The 20,678-nt window shown below is 47.6% G+C and overlaps 1 protein-coding gene across 3 annotated transcripts in view; it reads right to left on the reverse strand.

The window, feature by feature from the left end:
- Positions 1 to 9,196: 9,196 nt before the first annotated feature.
- Positions 9,197 to 20,678, reverse strand: part of RAI2 (retinoic acid induced 2) — a 30,727-nt gene continuing 19,245 nt past the window's right edge. For all 3 annotated transcript variants that reach the window (XM_015886042.2, XM_032441096.1, XM_015886051.2), the window contains exon 2: positions 9,197 to 11,329. In XM_015886042.2, coding sequence (XP_015741528.1) covers positions 9,592 to 11,238 — 1,647 coding nt within the window. In that variant the 5' untranslated portion in view covers positions 11,239 to 11,329 and the 3' untranslated portion in view covers positions 9,197 to 9,591. The remainder of the gene's footprint in view (positions 11,330 to 20,678) is intronic.

Genomic DNA, 20,678 nt, shown 5'->3' on the forward strand with positions numbered 1-20,678 from the left:
GCGCGTTTCATTTTGACACCATGTGTAAGCAGTGCCTGCGTAGGCAGGGGTAGCTCTTATCTGGCACTGGGCAGGTCTGGACAGCTCGTGTAAACATCTGACGTGAGGAAGTTTCACTCAGAAGGATAACATGGTTCCAACATTGTTTATCCCGAGCAGTTCGTATTTGAACTTTGGTTGGTCTGTGCTTTCAAAATAACGATTTAGGAATATATTCATCTCTTTAGTTTTGAATACAGCATACCGCTGCTTACGGTTTATAGAATTCCCATATAAATCACCAAGCGGGAGAGACAGCTAGAAACTAAAACACTGTGCTGTGTTCAGATGGAGTGATTCAAAATAAAGCAGTGCCAGTGGGTTTGAACTTCGTGTACTTTAGGTTTTATTATTTGTGTTACAGAGGAGTCTGTTACTCTGATGCCCGTTTGCAGTGGTCTGCCCGCTTTTTTTACATTTGAAAAGTAATGTAAATTGGGTTAATGGTAACACCAACACTTCGCAGGCCAATCGTGGAACATGGAAATAACAGTAGTCTGGGGGCATTTTGCATCTTTGCTCAAGGGGATAGCAAATATCTTTTTTAGTGCCTATTCAATACAAAAGAATGTGTGATGTGTTCTCCTTGTTTCTCTGAGGTGCTTTTCTATCAACAGGGGTTCACCTACTCACCTGTTGAATCCACAACTTTTAGACTCTTGTAAGACTGTGCTATGACTTGTCAATATGCAGTAGGGTCTCTTTTATCTGAAACTAAAGTTCTGCTTCTCCGGGAGGAGCGGCATCTCTCACAGCTCGTGAGGAAGATCAGTAAAAGACACCAATGTTGCCTTGTAAGAACTGGCTCAAAGGATGGAATGTCTTACCCTTTTTTGTTGCTTTAATAAAGGCACATCATTTTTTACATCAGCTGGTAGTTACTGGGGAAGATGTTCCTCTGCCTGCTCGTGGTGTTCGTAGAAACTCTGCTTCCTTTCTGGTTGCCCAGGGACAGTTTGCCTAGAAGCTGCATTAACCATCTCTGTAATTCTAATGGCACTTTTATGGGAGTCTGCAGACATCATTGTGCACCTCCTGCACATTCAGCTTTTTAATAGCCCAAATATTCCTATATCTAGGGGAACAACGAACACCCAAGGAAGAATGGCTAAACCTGGACAGATGAAAATGTATGGTTATTCATGCCTGTCTTTTCTTTAATTGGAGGTACAATGCAGAGAGTTGAAGCACAGTCACAGTGTTGAATTAATAGGTTATCTTCCTGCTTAATTCAGAGAGTCACTTTCTTCTGTTCATGTAACTTTCCAGTGGGTGAGCTTGGGATCATGTTTTCCTTTAAAAAAAGAGGTAGTAATGCAAGTTTATTCATATATTTGTATATGTGAATCTGTACTATAAGTAGTTTTTAACTTAAATGTCCCAGCATCCACAAGTAAAGGAGCAGCCTGTGTCTAGCCAACTTGAAGCAGGGATACTCACTGCTTTAGGATGATACGCGTTATACTATTTCTCCATTCTTTTTCCAGTTGGAGCTGGTTTTCTTTCTGTTCTTCATTATCACAAATTATCCCAGGCCTGCTCAGTGATTTTGTCTGTACCACTTCATGTAACTTTTATGCTGCCTGCCCTGAACCTATTTGATTTCTAAAAGCTTTTTTTCTAATAGACTTAAAATAGTGCCTGGAAGTAATGATTGTATAGAAAGCTGTAGAGGAAGTGGTGCTACAGGGAAAAACAGAAATACCACTCAGCATAGGCCTTGAGGGCTTTCCATTTAATACAATGGGATTTGTATTGACAGCTTTCTGTGTTTCTAGCTTTCTCTTGTCTCTGCCCTGTTCTGAGTGGAGGACTCTACTTGGTTTTAATGCAGTGTCATGTGGCTAAACAGACTTGAAAGTGGATAGCAATATTTTTGTCTTTGATTGATGTGCTGGTTATGTAATGGTTACAGAAACATTTAATTCCAACTTCAGATGCGTGAGTTTCTTCTGAATTGAAGCTATGTAGAGATAGGCTTAGATCTCCCCAAGAGATCAGTTTTGAAGGTCATATATTCCTCCTCTCTTTTTCATTGCTTGTAAAACTGTTGGAGTGTATAGAAAGTGCTTGCTTGGAATTGCCTGAGAGTGATGCAGGGAGGCAGAAACTGATTCGCATCTATTCCTCTGGTGAGATGGTTGCTGCTTTTTGCTCAATCCTTGATTATAATCTTTCCCTCTGCAAAGTTCAGTAACCAGTCCGTAGTTCTGGGATCTGGTTCCCAATCTGGCAGTGCTCCTGCTGGCTTGAAAGACCATGCAGAGCTGTTTTGAGCCTTTATCTTCTTAGGATCTGAGGTCCGTTGTAAGCTCTCTGTGTTTTGAATCAGCAACCAGGAGGCATTTTATATTGCGATTAATTTCTTTTTTTTACAGCGGCAACCCTGGAGATTCTTCTTTGAAAAACAAACACATAATTTTTTAAAACTTTCTCCTCTGACCGTGGCTGTGTAGATGATGTGAGTTCAGTATGTCCTTAAAATATGCCGTTATAGCGGTCCAGCAGGCTTTTAACTCCCTCGCTTACATGAATCATCCATCCCTGTCTTAGCAGATCATTTTGATTAGCTGTAATTTGTCCCATCTGAATCAGAATTAGCTTCTACCAGCCCCATAATCTCCCAGCCCTACAGTACAAGCAAGCAGCCTTGCCTGAGCTGCTGCTCCTCTGAGCTGTATGGACGTCTGCTAGTTTCATTTCAGCTTTCCCCATCTGTGATGGAACTGCTTAGTGCTGATAGTGAAGGCTGCACATCTCTACCTCTTTTTTTGTTAAGATATGTGAAGACATTTTCATCTACTTAGATTGACTTTTTAGCCTCCGAAATCAAAGCCCTTCCAGGACAAATTGTATGAGCAAACAGATGCCAGCACAAGAGGGAAGGGAGATCACATCCTGTGTTGTGCGAACAGACAAATGTGAACAGATGTACAGCTCGAATCTGGCAGAAATGCACTCCTGCCAGTGACTCCTTTCTAGTTATGACAGCTGGAAGGAAATGAATGCACCACAAAACCACTATGATAATTGCCATTACCCTGTGCTGGCAGCCTCAGCAGTGAGGTCAGGAATGGGAAAGACAAAGACTCAGCTCGCCTCCCAGGTGAAAGCTGAGGCAAGTCGGCGAGGCAGTAGGAAAACCTCAGCGAATGGCGGTGCACCTCAGAAAGTCTGGTGTTTGAATGGGATCTTATTAGATTTCTCCTTTCCTCTTGTGTAAAGTGTTTGGTGGTTTTTGTTTTCTTTCTTTTTTTTTTTTTTTTTTTTTTTCCCCATGGTTATGTAAGTACTCTGTTCCTTCAAGCACTCGTGTTGATGTTAATGGGGATTTCAGCTCTGAATGCTTATTCCCTCAACTTCCACTTCTCCAAACCCGGGCCGCCAAGCAGGTCTTCCTACTGCTGGAGATCCTTTATTTTGAGGGAAGGATCTTTGTGTGTGCATGTTTTGTGTACATCTTTGCCCTGCAGGTTTTGAAAAATAAGAAAAGGACTCAGCAGCTTGCTTGCTGAATCCCTGCATAACGTACTGCTGCTACTGATTTCTTCCCTTGCCAATGCTGGTGGTACTCGGTCCACAGAGTGTTTTCTTTCTGTCTGTGTTAACTCCCTGTGCTCACATGAACAAAGTAGTGTGGAGGGCACAATTAATAAATCAAGGCTCAGTTCAAGCCTAGCCCTGGCTTATGCTTGTGGTTTAGGAGTGAGCTACTAGCTAGGTCATCGTAACAAGACTGGGATGTCTACCAACACAACTTCTTTTCCTTATCAGGCTGATGGACAGTGGTGGATTTTTAGGCGTGTGGGTTATTTTTTTTTTGTTTGTTTTCAATTGAATGTTGCCATCTGTTTTCAAAGAGCCAAAGCAATGGGCTCTCAGCTCGGCCAAAAGGAGCTTATTGCTTCCGTACATCCTTGTATTCACCATAATGTATTGTAAACTGTCTTAGGGTTTGGCTACAGGAAATGAACAGGTTGGAGAAAGTTTAAATGTTTTGAAAGAAAACAGAAATGGAAGCCTGGGATGAGTGATAGGGTTTTTGTGCAATAATCATGGGAAAGAAAGTATATGAAGAATGAAGTAATGGAAAGCTGAGGAGAAGGAGAAACCTGGTGGAATGCAGAGTTAAACCATTTTGGATTTAGATGCACTGATTGCTGAGTCATAACCAATGACTTTGGGCATTGGTATTGAGCTGAGATTTTAAGGAGGAAAGAGAAAGATTAGCATTGTGAGCTGTTTCAGGGGTGTGAAATTGTTTATCTTGTGTGAAAATTGACCATTTTCCCCTTTCATTTTGCTGGTCACTAGTTGCAAAAAAATCAGAACTTGTCTCTTAAATGTAGTGCTGTCTTTGATTGAAAGAAAATCCTGTCAGTAACTTCAGATACCAAAGACTTCTTGATGTGATTTCCTCTGAGAATATGGGCTGAGTCATTCCCTGCCTGATCCTTCAGGCATCCTCTCTCTGTCCTTTAATTGTTTCTTCCTAATTAAATGAGGTGCTGCCACCAATTCCCTCTGGATGTGATTTGTTTTAAAATCACACCTGACAAGGAATACAGCATTAGGTTTAACTTAATATAACTTCCCATCTTCGTACCATAGCTGGCTGACTGTTTCTCATTGTAGACTATAGTTGACTGAGTTTGGGGTATGAGTGATCTGACCCAATAGCAGCATTGGCTTTACAAAGAGAAGTAGCTTTCTGCACTCCCTGGGTTTTGTTGACTAGATTGTCAGTATCTGTCATGGGAGCCTCAATACTCATCTCTCTTCACTTCAGCATGTTAACTAATTCATCATCAAAAGTGCTGTTTGTTGTAAGAAGGATGGAACAATCCCTTTACTTGAACCCTCCATGAAAGACCTACCTGCCGTTTAAGAAGACATGCTTGGATGTTCCCCTAAATGAAGGGGCACTGACAAAGTCCCATGGTCTACCACACAAGTGGTCTTGCTCAAAAGTCCAGATGTCCAAAGTATCTGGTACCAAAAGGCAATCCCTTGAGAATACTTCTGAGCCTGAATCCCAGTGTGCTGCACACTCCCAGCACTGTCATTTCGCATTTGAAATGGCAAAATGTAGATGATAGCATTTAAATATTTCCTTTTTCAGTCCTGCTCTAACCCCCTGTATATGAGTATTGGGATACTCAGCCAGTGAGGCATGTGGTCCTCAGGCTTTGGGACCAGCGGGGCAGCTCTGTGCTTGCATGGCTGAGCTGTGTGCGTTTCTAAGGGCACGCTGTTGTGCCAAGTTGTCCTGATACACACTTGGAAACCTTCAATTAAAGCATGACAAATCCACCTGAAATCTTATAACTTTGGATGCAGGTGAAGTGTTATTCTTTTCCCTCTGAGGTCTCAGAAGACAACTAAAGAACTGGTGAAACAGAATCCCCAACAATTACTAACTTTCCCATACCTACTGATGGGACTCATGGGTTGTTGGTTTTTTTGCAGTACAAAGGTCCTGGGGAGAAGGACTTCCTTGTTTTGTGTTGCAGTGATGCACTGCTTTGTGGCTTTGGTTTGCAAGATGCCAGACTTGGACAAAACATTGCCGATCATCTCCGGTTCTTAAGCAGAAAAGGATGGGAATGCCGTCAATGAGGAGATTGTGGGAAGGATGATATTAAAACAATGCAGAAAATGTGGTCATTTTGAGACAGCTGTGGGCTAAGGAACATTAGTAATCCTGGGAGCGAAGGGGGCTTGGCAGGGCATTGGGTTCCCAGCGCTTTCCTACAAACCTGAACTTCATTATAGTGAAAACTTTTTGCCTGGGAAACAGTGCTCCGTTCCAGGTATGTTTATTCGGTGCCATCCCACCCATTCCTCTTTTCATTTTCGCCACTTCATTTGAAAGTAGCCTATTAATTTCAGGATATTACACTGTTACTGAAGGAGAGCTTGGCGTATGTGGGCACAGAACAGTGCTAAATACTTCAGTGGTTAGTAATTTTTCTCCCGAAACATGCAGAAATGATTCAGGTGGTTAAACAACAAGATGGATTTTCCTAGCATGGGGGTGATACTGGGAATTTAACAACTGTGGAAAACACATTTTCCACACCGAAATTAGGGGATTTGCTTGTGCATGGAGGACAGCCCCAGACTATCCTGAATAGCAGACTTCAGAACTGATGAGTATGTGATGTAGTCTCGGAGAAATGAAACTGTAAATAAGAGTAGGGGGGAGCAGGTGAGTAGAGAAGCAAGTTGAAGTGAGTAAAGTGGCAGGCGTGTACAGAAGCAAAGGGCACAAATGTGCACCATTCCTGCCCAAGCACTTCAGCCTGTTCTCATAAACTTGAGCACAAAAAGAAACCCAAATGTCTGGCACCAGGATATTATGTAATGTTGTTCTACACCATTTTCATTGTCGGAGATCCTTGGTCGCGGCTGCTGGCAGGCTGTGTGTTGCTGCTGGATCACTGTCCTGAGGTGCCTCTGCACAAGTGGAGGAGCAGACTCCCAGCACTGCACCCTTTGGTGTTCAGCAGCCACTTCTGTGTGTACAAGGCAGTGCTACATATGCATCTGTGTTAGAAACTGACACATTTGCTGCTCTCTGTCCCTTGTCTTTCTAGTTTAGTTGGGTTTGCTGCTGAGTCCTGCTCTTCCCCACCACTGGCTGTGTCATGGCAGGGGGCAGAAGGAGGGAGAAGGATGTGTTCCCTGTGCTGTGCCATGGTGTGTTGTGTTTGTATCTCAGCTGCCTTCATCACAAGCAAGCAGACCCTGTACTCACTGCCTGCTGCTCACGGTGCCGCAGCTCCCTGCAGTGCGTTCTGTGAAGCTGACAGCTTCCTCTGCTCTGCTCCTCATCTGCTCATGGCTTCTTGCTAGCTTTAACATAGGTGTCAGGTTATAACAGATCTGGAGGTGGCTCTTGGCTTCCACTACTTGTTTCCATCTTCCCCTTTTCCACCTTCTTGAACTCGTAATTGCCTGTTTCTCACCTGGCTGTGTGTCTGTTCTGTCAGCTTAAATATCACTTGTTTTTGTCAGGCTTAGAAATGTCTTTTCCTCTTTTTGCTTCAGTGCCAAGGAAATGACCAGCAGACCTAGGGGCTGCTTTCCCCTTGAGCTTGAAGTTGGGGTCCATGGCTTCCTGCGAAGCCCTTCCTTGAGAGCAAACAGATGGGAAGGGATCCCACTGTGCTCGTTCCTCACCTCCTAATAAAACCCACCCTCCAAGTCACTGGGAGCTTGGAGCCAACACGGGTTGCCCTTGAGGGTCAGTGCTGCTCCTTTCTGTCTCTACTTTGCACGTGCCCATCGTTGTAAAACATCCTCCTCCTGTCATTACGGCTTAATGACTTTCCCTTCAACTTCTCAAGAGGTATTAATGTCTCCATTAACAGCCACCAGAAATGGAGGCTCCATATATCACATAGCAGCTCCCCATCCTTCTCCTCCTGCAGAAGTTTCAGAAGCAGTTAAAATGTAGCCGTGGAGAAAATTAATGGCCCAATGTACAAAATCTGTAATTGCTGCTAGCAGCGGGGAGGAGGAGGAGGTGGAAGCGCTCAATCTTCATGTAATTAAGTGCCCTGTTCTGTGCCCATGTGCTTCACACATGAGCGCTGGTAGGAAGATGGTAACAAGGTAGGGGCCTTATGCCCAGCACAGTATAAGGGGAGGTGTTGTGGCATGGCAGTTCCACGCCCACCGCCCTGTGGTGCATCCCCTTTCCCTGACCCCCAGCTGCCCCTCCCCTGGCACAGCTCCATGCCGTTCCCTCGGGCCCTGTCGCTGTCACACAGAGCAGAGCTCAGCGCTGCCCCTCCGCTCCCTGTGAGGAGCTGCAGCCGCCATCAGGCCTCCATCAGCTCCTTGGGGCCTTGGCTGCTATGGGGAAGTGACAATGGGGACCAGGGTCCTGAGGGACCTCCTCAGCCCCAGCACTGCAGCTACTGGGAGGTGGCACATCAGCGCAGCTTTTTGGGAGGAACAAAACAAAGCAGAAGAGCGCTTTCAATTAAGAACAAAATTATTTTTAAAAGACACAAAAAAAAACCTGTCAGATGACAAAACATTAATGAATCCATCAATGCTATGAGCTCTCCAAGCATTTTCAGTTCTGCCAGCTTTGGAAAGAATAAAGGCTTTAAAATCATTTAAAAAGATTGGCAGGATTTGATGCTGCAGGTGTGCAGCACCCCCTCATTCTTTATATAAAGTAGTCCTTCAGCCCAGAAGAGCAGCAGAACACCCTTCCTGACCCCTGTTGATGGGGGCACTGAGCAGTGCCCTGCTCTCTGCAGTGGGAGTGTCAATGAAGCTCAGGATGAGGCCCATACCTGGAGATGACGTTTTGAACCTGGAAGTTGCCCGTCTGGCCAGCTTCCTGCAAGAACTACTGCCACCATCTCCTCAGAGCAGAGGAGATCTGGGTGCTGTTTGGCTGCAGAGGGAGGAAGCATGGTGCAGTCAGAGCACTGTGTTACCTGGATGATGGGTTCAGAGCTACATCTCAGTGGGTGCCCCATCCCTGCAGACACTCAAGGTCAGGCTGGATGGGACTCTGAGCACCCTGATCAAGCTGTAGGTATCCCAATTCATTGCAGGGGGTTGGGCTAGATGGCCTTTAAAGCCAAGGTGCAATCGTGCACCTCCAGCTGTCATACACAAGTGCAAAACTGTCACTTACCAGAACTTTTATTGCAATGGTACATTCACATTTCTCCATGGATGGGCGCGGCTTGTAAAGCACCAAGTAATGAAGTTACATGGTTCTGCTCTTTCATGATCACTGACTTCGGCCATCAAAGACAGCTATAAAACTAACAATAAACAATGCCTTCACCTATCTACAGTCAGGCTGGGAAAAAACTAGGCCAATTTTACCTCATCACTCCTTGGCAACTGAATTCTCACAGATTTTAAGACCTTGTCATTTAAGTAACTGCTGCTATTGCTTTCAACACTTCAGATCCGGGTTGGCCTCACCACTCACCTACCCTCATTTTTTACCACTCCAAAGCCCAGTGGAGTGCAGTGCCCCCTGCAGCACACCCCAATCTGCTCCCGGGTGGGTTGTCAGTAGCATTCACTCTGATCATGTGAGGGCGGTTGCAGACTTTGGCCGGGCCTCCTCCACGTGGCCAAAGCCCTTCAGAAACGACAGAGATCCCGCCACCGATTAGCACGTACAAACATTTATTTTGAAATTTCCGTTCTAACCATTATGAAGAATTACATCATCAAAGCACTTTATGGCAGTGAAAATAGCTCTTACCCCTCTGACTCATCCGTTACTCCATTAAAGCTGCAAAATGTGCAATCTGCTTGAAAAATAGGTTGCTTTTATTCAGTTTCCCACGAAAAGTCAAAATTTAATAACAAAACAAAACAAAACAAACCAACAAAAAAAGAAACCCAGCTTATAGGGACTCTACATCTGCTCCTCTCCCCCCTTCCCCCAAAAATAACTTACAAAGATAGTTTAAAGTTTTAAATGAGTTTTAAACCAAGTGCATCTTTTTTATTTTATTTTTTTTTTTCCATAATAATCTTAAAATTCTAAAAACCCATAATTTACTTTCTTGGAAAAAAGGCAGCGAGCCGTTGCTTCTTGATTGGAAGAATGTGTATTTCGGGCGAGTTCATTTTCTTTAGCTTTACGCTCCTGTTCTTTACGGGTTTCCTAAGCGCCTCGGCGTTGTCCCGGGGCTCGGGCTGGCTCTTCACATCATAACACTGCAACACTGAGTCCTGGGGCATGTCCCTTTTGAAGGAGAAGTTTTTGGTGGACACCCCTGACAGGCCCTTGATCTTGCCGCAGAAGATGGCGGGCACAGCATCCTTGACGGAGACGATCACTTTGGCTGTCTGCGAGGTGCTGACGATCTCGATGTTGTTGCCACCGGCCTTGGGTTCACAGGCCGCCCTCCCGGCTGGTTCCACCAACCACTTCTGTGGCGGCCGCAGGAGCTCACCTGGCCCTGGCCCCGCCACCCTGCCCTCCGCCTTGCCCGCAGCCTCTGGCGCTTTGGCGGAAGTGAAAGGGGTGGCCGGCTTGTCCTGTGGGCTGCCCTCGGTACTGGGCCCGCTGCCGGCCATCTCCCCATGGGGGCCCCCTGGCTTGCGGCAGGAGGAGAGAGACAGGTCCAGTGCCCCATCCTCAGGGGATGGCGGTGGCGGGGCAGCCTCGCAGGCCCGAGGCACAGGCGGGCCCTTCATGGAGAGGTCCAACGCCTCATTCTCGCTGCCCATCTTGATGACAGTGTGGCGGCTTAGCTGGGAGAAGTCCCGCTGGTGGACGAGGTCGAAGGGCTTTGTCTCCTCCTTCTCCAGGGGAGTCTGGGTGCCCTTGCAGGGCTGCGGGGTGAAGACTGGGGGCTTGGGTGGGTCAGTGGCTACCTTGGCCTCAGCGCCGTGGGGTACGGGGATGGGGACAGGGATGGGAATGGGCACCGGGACGGGCAGTGGCACAATGACAGGGTAGGGCACCAGCAGTGTGGCAGGGGGTACCAGAGGGGAGAGGGGTGAGCTGAAGGCCTGGGGGGGGAGGGCAGCATAGTCAGGAGGGGGCTGGCAGGGGGCTGAGCCCAGGGTGCCCTGCCCTGAGGGGAAAAGGTCCTGCAGGACTGCAGCGAAACCAGGCGTCTGAAAGACGGGTGGCAGCACGGGCTCCTGGCCTGGGCCTGAGGGCTTGGGGTCCAGGAGCTGGGGCTGACTGACAGGGGCAGAGGCGCCCGGGAAGAGGCTGCCATGCAGGGGGCTGGCTGGGCAGGCAGTGCCAGGGGGCAGCACCAGGGGTGAGTTGAGGTGCTGGAAGACATGCTGCTCCAGCAGGACTGGCAGTGGGACGGGGCCTTGCGTGGTCATGACGTATGGGGTGGCACCACCAGCCGGCATCTGTGGGGCAGCACTGCCAGCCACCTGCAGGTGGATGGGGAGGACAACGGGGCTGTCCCCAAGGCAGATGGGCTGCAGCACGGTGGCCGCCACCTTCAGTGCCACCCCACTCTGTGACTCGGCCGGCGGTGTCAGGATGGAGGGAGCAGGGACGGTCACCAGCGGGGACAGGGCCTTCTTCATCAGGTCAGCTGAGTTGATGTTCCAGGCCTCTGCCGTGATCAGCTGGGCCACACCGTTCTCCAGCTTGTTGTTGGCCATCGCTGCCGGTGGGCTGGTGACATCCATGGGCAGGTTGGGGGTCTCCTTGTAGAGCTCCTCCATCTCGCAGGGCTTTGTGGCTCCGCAGCGCCGTGCTCACATCACCATCAGCAGGACGGGGCTGCCATGGGCTCCGGCATTGACATCGCTTGGCCTGCGATGCAGAAACATGGTTTAGGCAGTGCATAAATCTCCTCCTTAACAAAACATTTGCGACTGTCTTGGAAGACCCTGTCACCAAAACAAGCCCTTAAACGTTTCCACGTTTCAGGGCAGCGGCTCCACAACTCACAGCGGTAATGTACACAGCGATGCTATATATACAGACATCCGTGAGTGCTGTACGAAGAGTTTTGAGGAACTTATATTTAGCCATAAACACAGATAATTTAAAGGACTTGAGGGCTGCCTGTAGTCAAAAAGCCCCACCCATATGCAAGCCAACCCAAGGGCTCAGGCAGCCCCTTCTGCCGCCTTAAACAAAGTCTGCCTAATGACAGTGTGTGGCAGAGCCCAGAGACTGCACACTGCTTTAACTCAGCAGGAGCACAAAACCAAGCGTTTCTAAAAATACACAGCTCAGAAATGTTCCACCGTGGCAAAGGGTCCTCGGTTCCCTTGTAAGAGCTGTCTTGTTTTCCTCCCATGGGGTTTTACTTTAGTGGGTCAGGCCATTGGTGCAGTACCTCTGACACGGCCCTTTAGAAGGACTAGAGGAAGCCATGAGGATGACCAGAGAGCCAGAATACCTCCTCTGTAAAGAAAGGTTGAAGAAGTTGGGCTTGTTCAGCTTGGAGAAGAGAAGGCTGCAGGGAGACCTCATTGTGATCTTCCAGTACTTGAGGGGAGCTTATAAACAGGAGGGAGACTGGCTTTTTACAAGGGCAGATAGAATCCTAGAATCATAAAGGTCAGAAAAGACCACTACGATCACCCAGTCCAACTGTCAGCCCATCACCACCACCCCACTAAAGATCATCTCCCTCAGTGCCACATCTACGTTTCTTCAACACCTCTAGGGACAGAAATCCTTTATTCAGATGTTGGTGAGGTGCTGGCACAGCTGCCCATAGAAGCTGTGGTGCCCCGTCCCTGGAGGCGCTCAAGGCCAGGCTGGATGGGCTCTGGGCAGCTGAGCTGGTGGGGGGCATCCCTGCCCATGGCAGGGGTTGGGGCAGGGTGGGCTTTAAAGTCCTCACCAAACCATTCTGTGATTCTGATTCAGATTTACTTTACCAGCCAATGCCTTTATCTAAACCAAGCAAATGTCAACAGAAAAAAAAGGACAGAGACTGTTTCTGTTGATGACAGTGAAATCTACAACCTGTTTCCTTCAAAAATCAACACTCTGCTCCCCCCACGTTCCCCTGCGAAGCAGTATATTAATGGCACCGTGCATTCATTTATTCAGAAGGGTAAATAATTTCCGCCCGCAGATTTTGCCATGCTGCCCGTGCCACTCCTGAAGTGAGCAGCGCATCCTGAGGTAATAATCACCATGGAAACTTGTCCGTTTTTAACTCTGTTACCATGGGGAAGCACCGGAGCACCCCAGATTTACATTTCTCACCTGCGCCACAGCTGCACGCTGTTACCCAAGAGCAGACCGCACGCCATCACCATCACCATCACCATCACCCTGCATCCTTGACCCACAGCAGCCACACGCAGACCCTAAGCCTGTGTTGGGTACACAGAGTTGATGACCTTAGTGGTCTTTTCCAACTTTAATGACCCCACAATTGTACGGATGGCCCCGCTGCTCACAGCGCTGCCCTGCCCACATGAATGGCTGCGGGAACAGCACCGTCACCTGCCAGCTCAACGCAGACAGATGCAAAAACCAACCCCCAAACAAAGGGCAAACCACGGCCAAGGCGGGGAAACGGGAAACCAGAGCATCCCTCCTGAGGCCTGTAAATCCCCAGGTTTGGCAGCACGGTGTCACGGCCAGAGCAGGACTACAGCGATGTTGGGAGTTAATAGCTGGGGCCGGGCGAGCGAAATCCCGATAATGTATCATCGGGTACATCTGATTTTTAAAGAGGATTTTTAAAAGTAAACAGATGAGTCATTCCTTCTCCCCCGCCGCTGCTGGCTGGGAGAGAATAATTCATGATTCTTCTCATCTCGTGAAACACTGAGAGGAAAACACGACTGCGGGGTTGAGGGGTTCTGTTTGTTTCCTCACTCAGTGCCGGCTGCAGGCAGAGATTCCCGAGCACAAGAAAGCAGGAGAGAAATAATGCTGCTGATTCAGACAGCGACGAGCAGCAGCACCAAAGCAAGCAGGCCCATCTTGTTGGGGAATTAAAAAGGGGTTTTATACTTCTCACGTCATCTCCCTCCTTATAAAAGAACCATTCAAAACTCCCTCAGGCCTGCAGCCCAGCCCTGCACCCCTACTGCCCTCTGTTCTGTAGCACTGAGGAGCACTGCAGGCGGCACCGGTACTTCTGCTCTGCCGTTTGTTTGCAAAGCGTGAGACGATCTCTGCATTTCCACAGCAAATGAGTGATCTGGTAGGGATGGGAAATGACCTTCTATTCCCCTGGTAAAGCCATTTAGCTTTGAGAAATAGAAAAATTAAGATGAAAATTATGCCGCGTACAAGCCTTGAGGGATTAGCATGCTGCATGGAGCCACAGAGAGAGACAAATAACTGTGCAGGATGAAAGTCTGAAGCATCATAAAATCCCCCATTGCTGCTTTAGAAAGTGACAGGGCAGAGGAAGTATCTAGACGAGGGAAAGAAGAGCTCATCTATCACCATCAGGCACCTGGAAGAAATGCCTGCTTCTTGCTCTGGGGCTTTTAAGGCATGGTCATATGCAGTTCCAGGCTACATCCCCTGTGTCCCTGAGGTATAGGAACCCAGTGGTGCCAGCAGCACCTAGGTGGCAGGGCACAACTCTCAAGGCCAGGTTGGATGGGGCCCTGGGCAGCCTGAGCTGGTGGGGGACAGCTGTGCCCATGGCAGGGGTTGGGGCTGCATGGGCTCTGACATCCCTTTCAACCTAAACTGTTCTATGTATCTATAATTCTATGCAGAGGACCTACACTGAACTGCATTTTCCAACACTGTTATTAACAGTGAAAGCTGTACTACATTTCTCCTTTAATAAAGAACAACCTGAAGTGAGTACTGCTGTTACTTTGAGGACTGCTGCTCCTCTACTCATATGGAGAGCTGCCTGGCTTTTAAAGCCAGTGCTATGTATCTGATAAGCAAGAAGGAAGGCAGTGCAACTCAGCAAAACCGCCTTAAGGTTCCTCTCTCTGCCTCACCCCAGTGCCAGAAAATCAATTAATTTCACTTTCCCTACTTATCTATTTAATATTTAATTTGCTGTTTGTTTTAATTGAAAATAAGCTTACAACACCGAGAAGAAAGCTATTGTAAATAACTTGGGTTTTCCCACCGGGGTGCTGATAAGAGTTAAGTTCATGGCACTAAGCAATGATGTGTGCAGCTCTACAGGAAATGATATGTTAGCTATGCAGAAATGCCATTATGAGGGCGGTGATAACTCCGTCCTGCTTGCTGATCCCCTGCCGATGTCAGCTTTTCCCAGGGCTGTGGGTGCTCGCTGTGGGACCACCCATGCCACGCATGCAATTGCCTGCAGCCAAAGCCCACCCCATCTTTCTGCTTCCTTCTGCAGTAGATAAGGCAGAGGGCAACCAGGGCACACACTGACACACAGCAGCGAGCTGTAAATCACCTTGCATCCTGTGACTTGTGCTGTGCTGTTACAGCCGCACATACACAAAGACTCATGTTGTGACTAAGGTTGTTTCAGGAATAGAGAACAGACATACCCAAACTGTATATAAGGTTAACTAATGTATATGCACGCACTATGAGACATGACTGTTCTGAAACCACTGGAGATGCTGCTCTTCCCCAGTGTTCAGGTCTCTCCTATCCACAGCACATCCCAATCCTAGTTGTCTCACAGCTGTTGCAGCAGAAGAGCCTTGCTGTTGGGAACAAACCCTACACAGACAGGGCTCTATTTTCCCCCTCAGAGCAGCACGGCAGTGCCCGCACACCGGCAGCTTGCTCAGCTTGCACTAAGCTGGACACACACACTCAGAGCCCCAGACAGCGTACGGAAATCTGACATATTGAACCTGACATGTGAGGGATAAATATAAATTTGCCAGCCGTAATTACTGCTGAGTCACGTGCCGCAGAGTTTGGTGACATCCCTGCAACCTCACTGCAGCTTTCACACTCCAAATTCCTGTTCAGATGGGGAACATGAGGCACTGCTCCCAGAACATCCAGGTGCATCAGTTCTTTGGGACCGGGGCACTAGGGGCTGCTGCACTGCCCTGGGTATCCCACAGGGATGGCAAATGGCAGCAGGGTGGGGGCCTAAGAAACCCAACATGAAAGTGATGGAGGGAAAAACTGGACATACTCGAGGGATATCTCTTGTGCCAGAGCTCCTGGAATTCACCACACCTCGACCCACACGTTTTGATACACACACTGTGCCCAGGGTGTTTAATTCTGGAGCAAGACAGTAGGAAGGATGCAAACCTACACTGGCATTGAAAGGCTTCTTAGGCTTGAAAAGCAAATGGCATGATTTTCCTATGGGAAAAAATATTTTAAACAATTTTTCCTGCCATTAAATATCCCATTTAGCTGATTATTTAGTATTGTTTTCAATCAAAACATTCTATTTGCCAGCAAAGCAATGAAAAATGAGCTGCTTTGAGAGCACAGAGCTAAAAAAAACAAACGAGAGCTGTGACTTTACAGTTAATTTTTTAAAACACGCATTTTGTTTTCCCAGCAATCGATACCCCAATGATAACAAGAGGAAAAGGATATCAATTAAACATAATTGCCAGTCCCGCTTCCCCCCAAACCCACAACAAAAAGCACTCAGCGTCAGCCTGATAAAATATTTGCTCCTTTCCCAGTCGAGGGCTTTATTAAACAGTCCTTAAAGCACAGCGTTTCCTACAAAGGGTCTCAGAGTTTGATGTCAGTGACAAGACTTCAAAGCCTCGCCAGCTCCTCGGCAGAGGTTTGTTCCCAGCTCAGCAACCTTCCTCCCGACACACTCCCCCGACCCCACACTCACACACTCTCCCTGTGTTCCCTTGATGTTTCCCAATACTCAGATGAGAACTGGTTTGATGGAGGCTGCCCTTCACAGACATGACCATGCAGCTTCTGCTCACAAGGGACAGGGACCCATCACACCAGTCACCCTGCTCAGCTGGCCAGCTCAAGTTAAAATCCATTTTGTGAACCACTACAGCACTTCTGCAGGTGAAACACCTGACTTTGCCCCATTGCACCATGATGGCTTCAACACCCTCAGCTGCCTCCTAGCCAGCAAACCCTTTCACGTCTCCTCCTTAAGGCTTGCCAGCTCCAGTCAAAAAACACTTGATGCAAGCGAGGCCGGGACAGGGACAAGCTCAGTAATGTTGCAACGATCACCATTCACCTGGTGCTGCCACCCAAACCCTCTCACGGCAGCAAGGAAGAATGAGCATGAGGCAGGCTTTGATCATAACTGAACATCATCACTCACTGAGTCAACACCTCCTCACTGAGGAGAGCCTGAGAGAGCTGGGGCTGTTCAGCCTGGAGGAGAGGTGGCTTTGGGGAGACTTGATAGCGGCCTTTAAGTACCTAAATGGAAACTATAAGAAGGAAGGATTGCGACAGACTCCTTAGCTGTTTGGAGGGCAAAAAAATGGTGATTTAACACTACATCCCTTCTTCACCAACTTGAGTAACCATATCCTCCTTCAGCTCGCCTGTTCAAGATCAATTTTTATACTCGTAGCTCCAGATTTACTGGACTGCCTCTCCCTCTCCAACACGTCATCACATCAGTACACCAAACCCAACATTTCGTCAGCTACTTGATGCCACTAATCCTCACGCAGACAGCACACCCACGCCAGGTTTCAAACATGCCACCTTATCCAAAGCTGTGTGGATGGAAAAGCTTCCAAGCAAAAATAGCCCCTTATTTTTATCCTTGCAAAATGTGTAAGCAGCTGCAGGCATTTTGTTTATAAGAGCCAGAAAAACACAGAATTCCTGTGATGTGAGGAAAAACGCAGCTTTTTTTTTTTTTTTTTTTTTTTTAAATCTCCATTTCACATCCGTTTACACACAGGTTTCCATCCCATAAGCTGCACCGAGCCTTTCCTGGTCCCTAGGAACCAGTCAACACGAACCTATTTTGCAGACATGTCTTGCAGCAGGAAACAAGATCAGCGCTTCCCATGCTTTTCCATCAAACCTTAGAAGAGCCCATACATCACAATGACCGCAGTACACCAAATTTTGTGATTATCACTTCCCCCATCTTAACGATGGCTGCCTGGTACCAGAATAGAAGCCTGCTGCCACGGGATGCAGAGCCCCTGACATATTTACTGCAACATTCGTCACCAGCCATCTCCATCGCGACGTGCTCTACTACGTGTGCTGAAAATCTTACGGAAGCGGCGGGACACGGAACGGCAATTACATCTTTCCCAGATGAGACCGCTGCATTAATGGACCAGCGTAATCCATCATCATTGACTGTAAGTCCCCTGGGGCATGTCACCAGGCCACTCCAGCAAACCTGGAGGGGAGGTCTGGCGTCCGGCTGTGCTATCCAGCCTCAGAGATCAGTGGCCGCACACTGATGGCTCGGCTCTCCCGGGGAGATGGGAGAATCTCCCTGCACAAAAACACCAGTGAGAAGAGCTTCAATCTCACATTGTCACATTTTCAGCTAGAAATTAATCGCTGTACATATATACAGTAAAGGACGAAAGCTGGCTCTGCAGTATCATTCATTTCACTACATAGAAAATGAAACAGAAAATAAAGATGAACAAAACAAATAGATCTTAAAAATAAATAAATAAATGCGGCACACTGGAGCAAATGTTGGGTTATTTTTTTGCTGCCTGTCTTCTTAGTCTTGTAGGCATACACCCTCATGGGCTCTTCCCACGTAAAAATGCTCTGGCTCAGCAAGACATGGCCTGTGCTATCTCCATGGGTCTGGGACAAGCCTCACGCCAGCAATCAGCTGTAGGCACCAGGATGGCAGTGATGAAATGGAGCATCCCCTGGTTCCCCCAGAGGAATGATAATGGGGCACCAGACCCAGCTGTTTGGGTCCGGCTGTCTAAACAGGCACTGAGGGATTAGGTCCCATTGCATCTTTTGCACTAATTAAAGGCTGTTTATTATCAGATTGTCCCCAGTAGTATATCTTTCTTCCTTGCGTAAACACAGCTGACGCTGCTGTCTGAAAATTCACAAAAACCCAATAAGTGGTAACATCCATGTTCGGGTAAGTTATAGAGTGTGAGAGATGCCCAGCAGGCCTCCCTGCCAGCACGTGAGGACCGGTGGGGTCTGCGTGGCTAGCTGGTATGCCATGCCACCAGCAGCCATTCTGATGCTCCTCCTATCACCTGCTCTGGCAGGAAAACATGCAAAACACGTATCTGAAAACACAGGTAGCATCCCATCAGACACTGCTAAACCACAGTTTTTTGGGCCATGGAACAGGTTTACTCAAATCTAGGCCAGCAAGGTACTCTGGCAATGTCCATGTCTTGATCCAGATCATAGAGAAGTCTTGATGTCCACATCTTGATCCAGTCCATGGACAAGTCTTGATGTCCACGGAGAAGTCTCAATTTCCCCATCTTGATCCAGGCCATACCTATAGGCAGGTGGCGGGCTTGGCTAGACCCCAGCCCTTACACTGGAACACTACTGTCACCATGAGCTCAGGCACTGAGAGGCAAAGCACTGCAGACTCTTTGTAGCCGCATCCATAAATAATTATCCTCCGTTTTCCCCAAAGCCTCTGTTGTTACACTGCAAAAGAACGGATGCAGAAGGGAAAAGTAATTTTTTCACAGGCCTCCTTCTAACTTTCAAGCATTGGATGCCAAACCAAGTGACACTCTTTTCATGCAGATTTGTGCATCTAATTTAAAAGAATCAAATTAGTCCATGAATCTGCTTTTAATGATATGAAGCTCCGTGTTACCCTTGTAAATTTATAGAACTGTTTTAGCCTTCCTCTCGCTGTGTCTTACAGCGGCAACATCTAGTAGTTTCAGCAGTTGAATTTTTAACTGTGTTTATCTGGGTCACTGCTACTTACAGCATAAGAAGATTTAGTGAATCCAGTTTAGCATCAGTCTAATGCAGAAGAAGAAGAAAAAAATCTTTAATTAAAACCAAAAGAATTATGGTGTTTGGCAAGTAAAAATCTGAACATAATCAAATAAAAATCTTTTGACTCAAGAGGAGCACAGATCTCCTCGCAATGCAATTAAAATCAGTCTTGGAGTTTCATGTTGTTGTGGGTTGGGTTTTTTTTTGCCTGTAACTGGCAATTTCAGGTATAAAAAAGAAAGCTGAGAATATTACACCATTAGGGGGAAATTTCCTCCTGTGACATCATTTAAATTCATTAACGAGTGAAGAATGTGAGCGCTGGTGCTAGCAGTGCTCAGCTGATCTACCAGGAGCACAGCTGCATGTGTGCCCATCTGCCTACAGGAGCTACAATTCTATGCCAAGCAGTGGTAATGATGGAAAGTGATGGAGAAGGAAATCTGTTTTGGTAGCGCTGCTCTCCGGCCCTTCCACAAGGATACAAGAGCAAGCAGGGGATGCTCTGAAGGCAGGAGAAGCACGTAGTGTTTGTACATTTCAAGCAGACCTTGCTTTTCTTTCATGCTTCTCATCACCAGAAGAAACTAAGATGTTGTTTTGGAAAAGACAAGCAACCATTCACACAGGAAATGAGGTAGGAGGCTAAAAGGTCACTGTGAAAAGAAAGCCTGAGAGTATCCACATCATGTGAGACAACATCCCCCAGCACCACACTGCCTGCTGGGTGACACCGATGTGACTCAGAAGATGAGTGCACCTCAAAGACTCACAGGAGGTCTGCGGCAGCAGGGGGTGGCAGCAAGCAGAACGTGTCCACTCTGCATCCTCCTGCCTCTGGTGGAGCCCTTCGGTGCCTGCCCAGAGGTGGCCTCATGGCTCCAAGGAAAGCTCAGCACCTGTCCTGCATTTCACAGGGCACTGGTGCCATAGACACATGAGGTAACAAAAGCTGCACCACTGGGACCTGCAGCCTGCCGCTCCCCAGCTCCTAACAGCAGTACAGGGAAGAAAGGGAACAGTGTGGATCCTGTTATTGATTTGATGCTAAGAAGGAGTGCAGGAAATAACTGACTACAAAGCATTTCCCATGTCAAAAACTGGGAGGACAATGGATCTTCTTCAGATTACTGCAGGGAAAAGATGCCATAAATTCTCAATGCTCCAGTCTCTTCTTTATTTTCTTTTCAACCACAGTGGTGTTTTTCTCCTCCGGTTCCCCAAACCTCCCCATTGCTGACAGAGAGCACCCAAGCCCTGCACTGGATTTGGTGATACAGTTGCTTCCTGTCCTTCCTCATGCACTCTCTGTCACAGGGAG

The sequence above is a fragment of the Coturnix japonica genome, chromosome 1, assembly GCF_001577835.2.
Source record: "Coturnix japonica isolate 7356 chromosome 1, Coturnix japonica 2.1, whole genome shotgun sequence".
NCBI classification, from domain to species: Eukaryota; Metazoa; Chordata; class Aves; order Galliformes; family Phasianidae; genus Coturnix; species Coturnix japonica.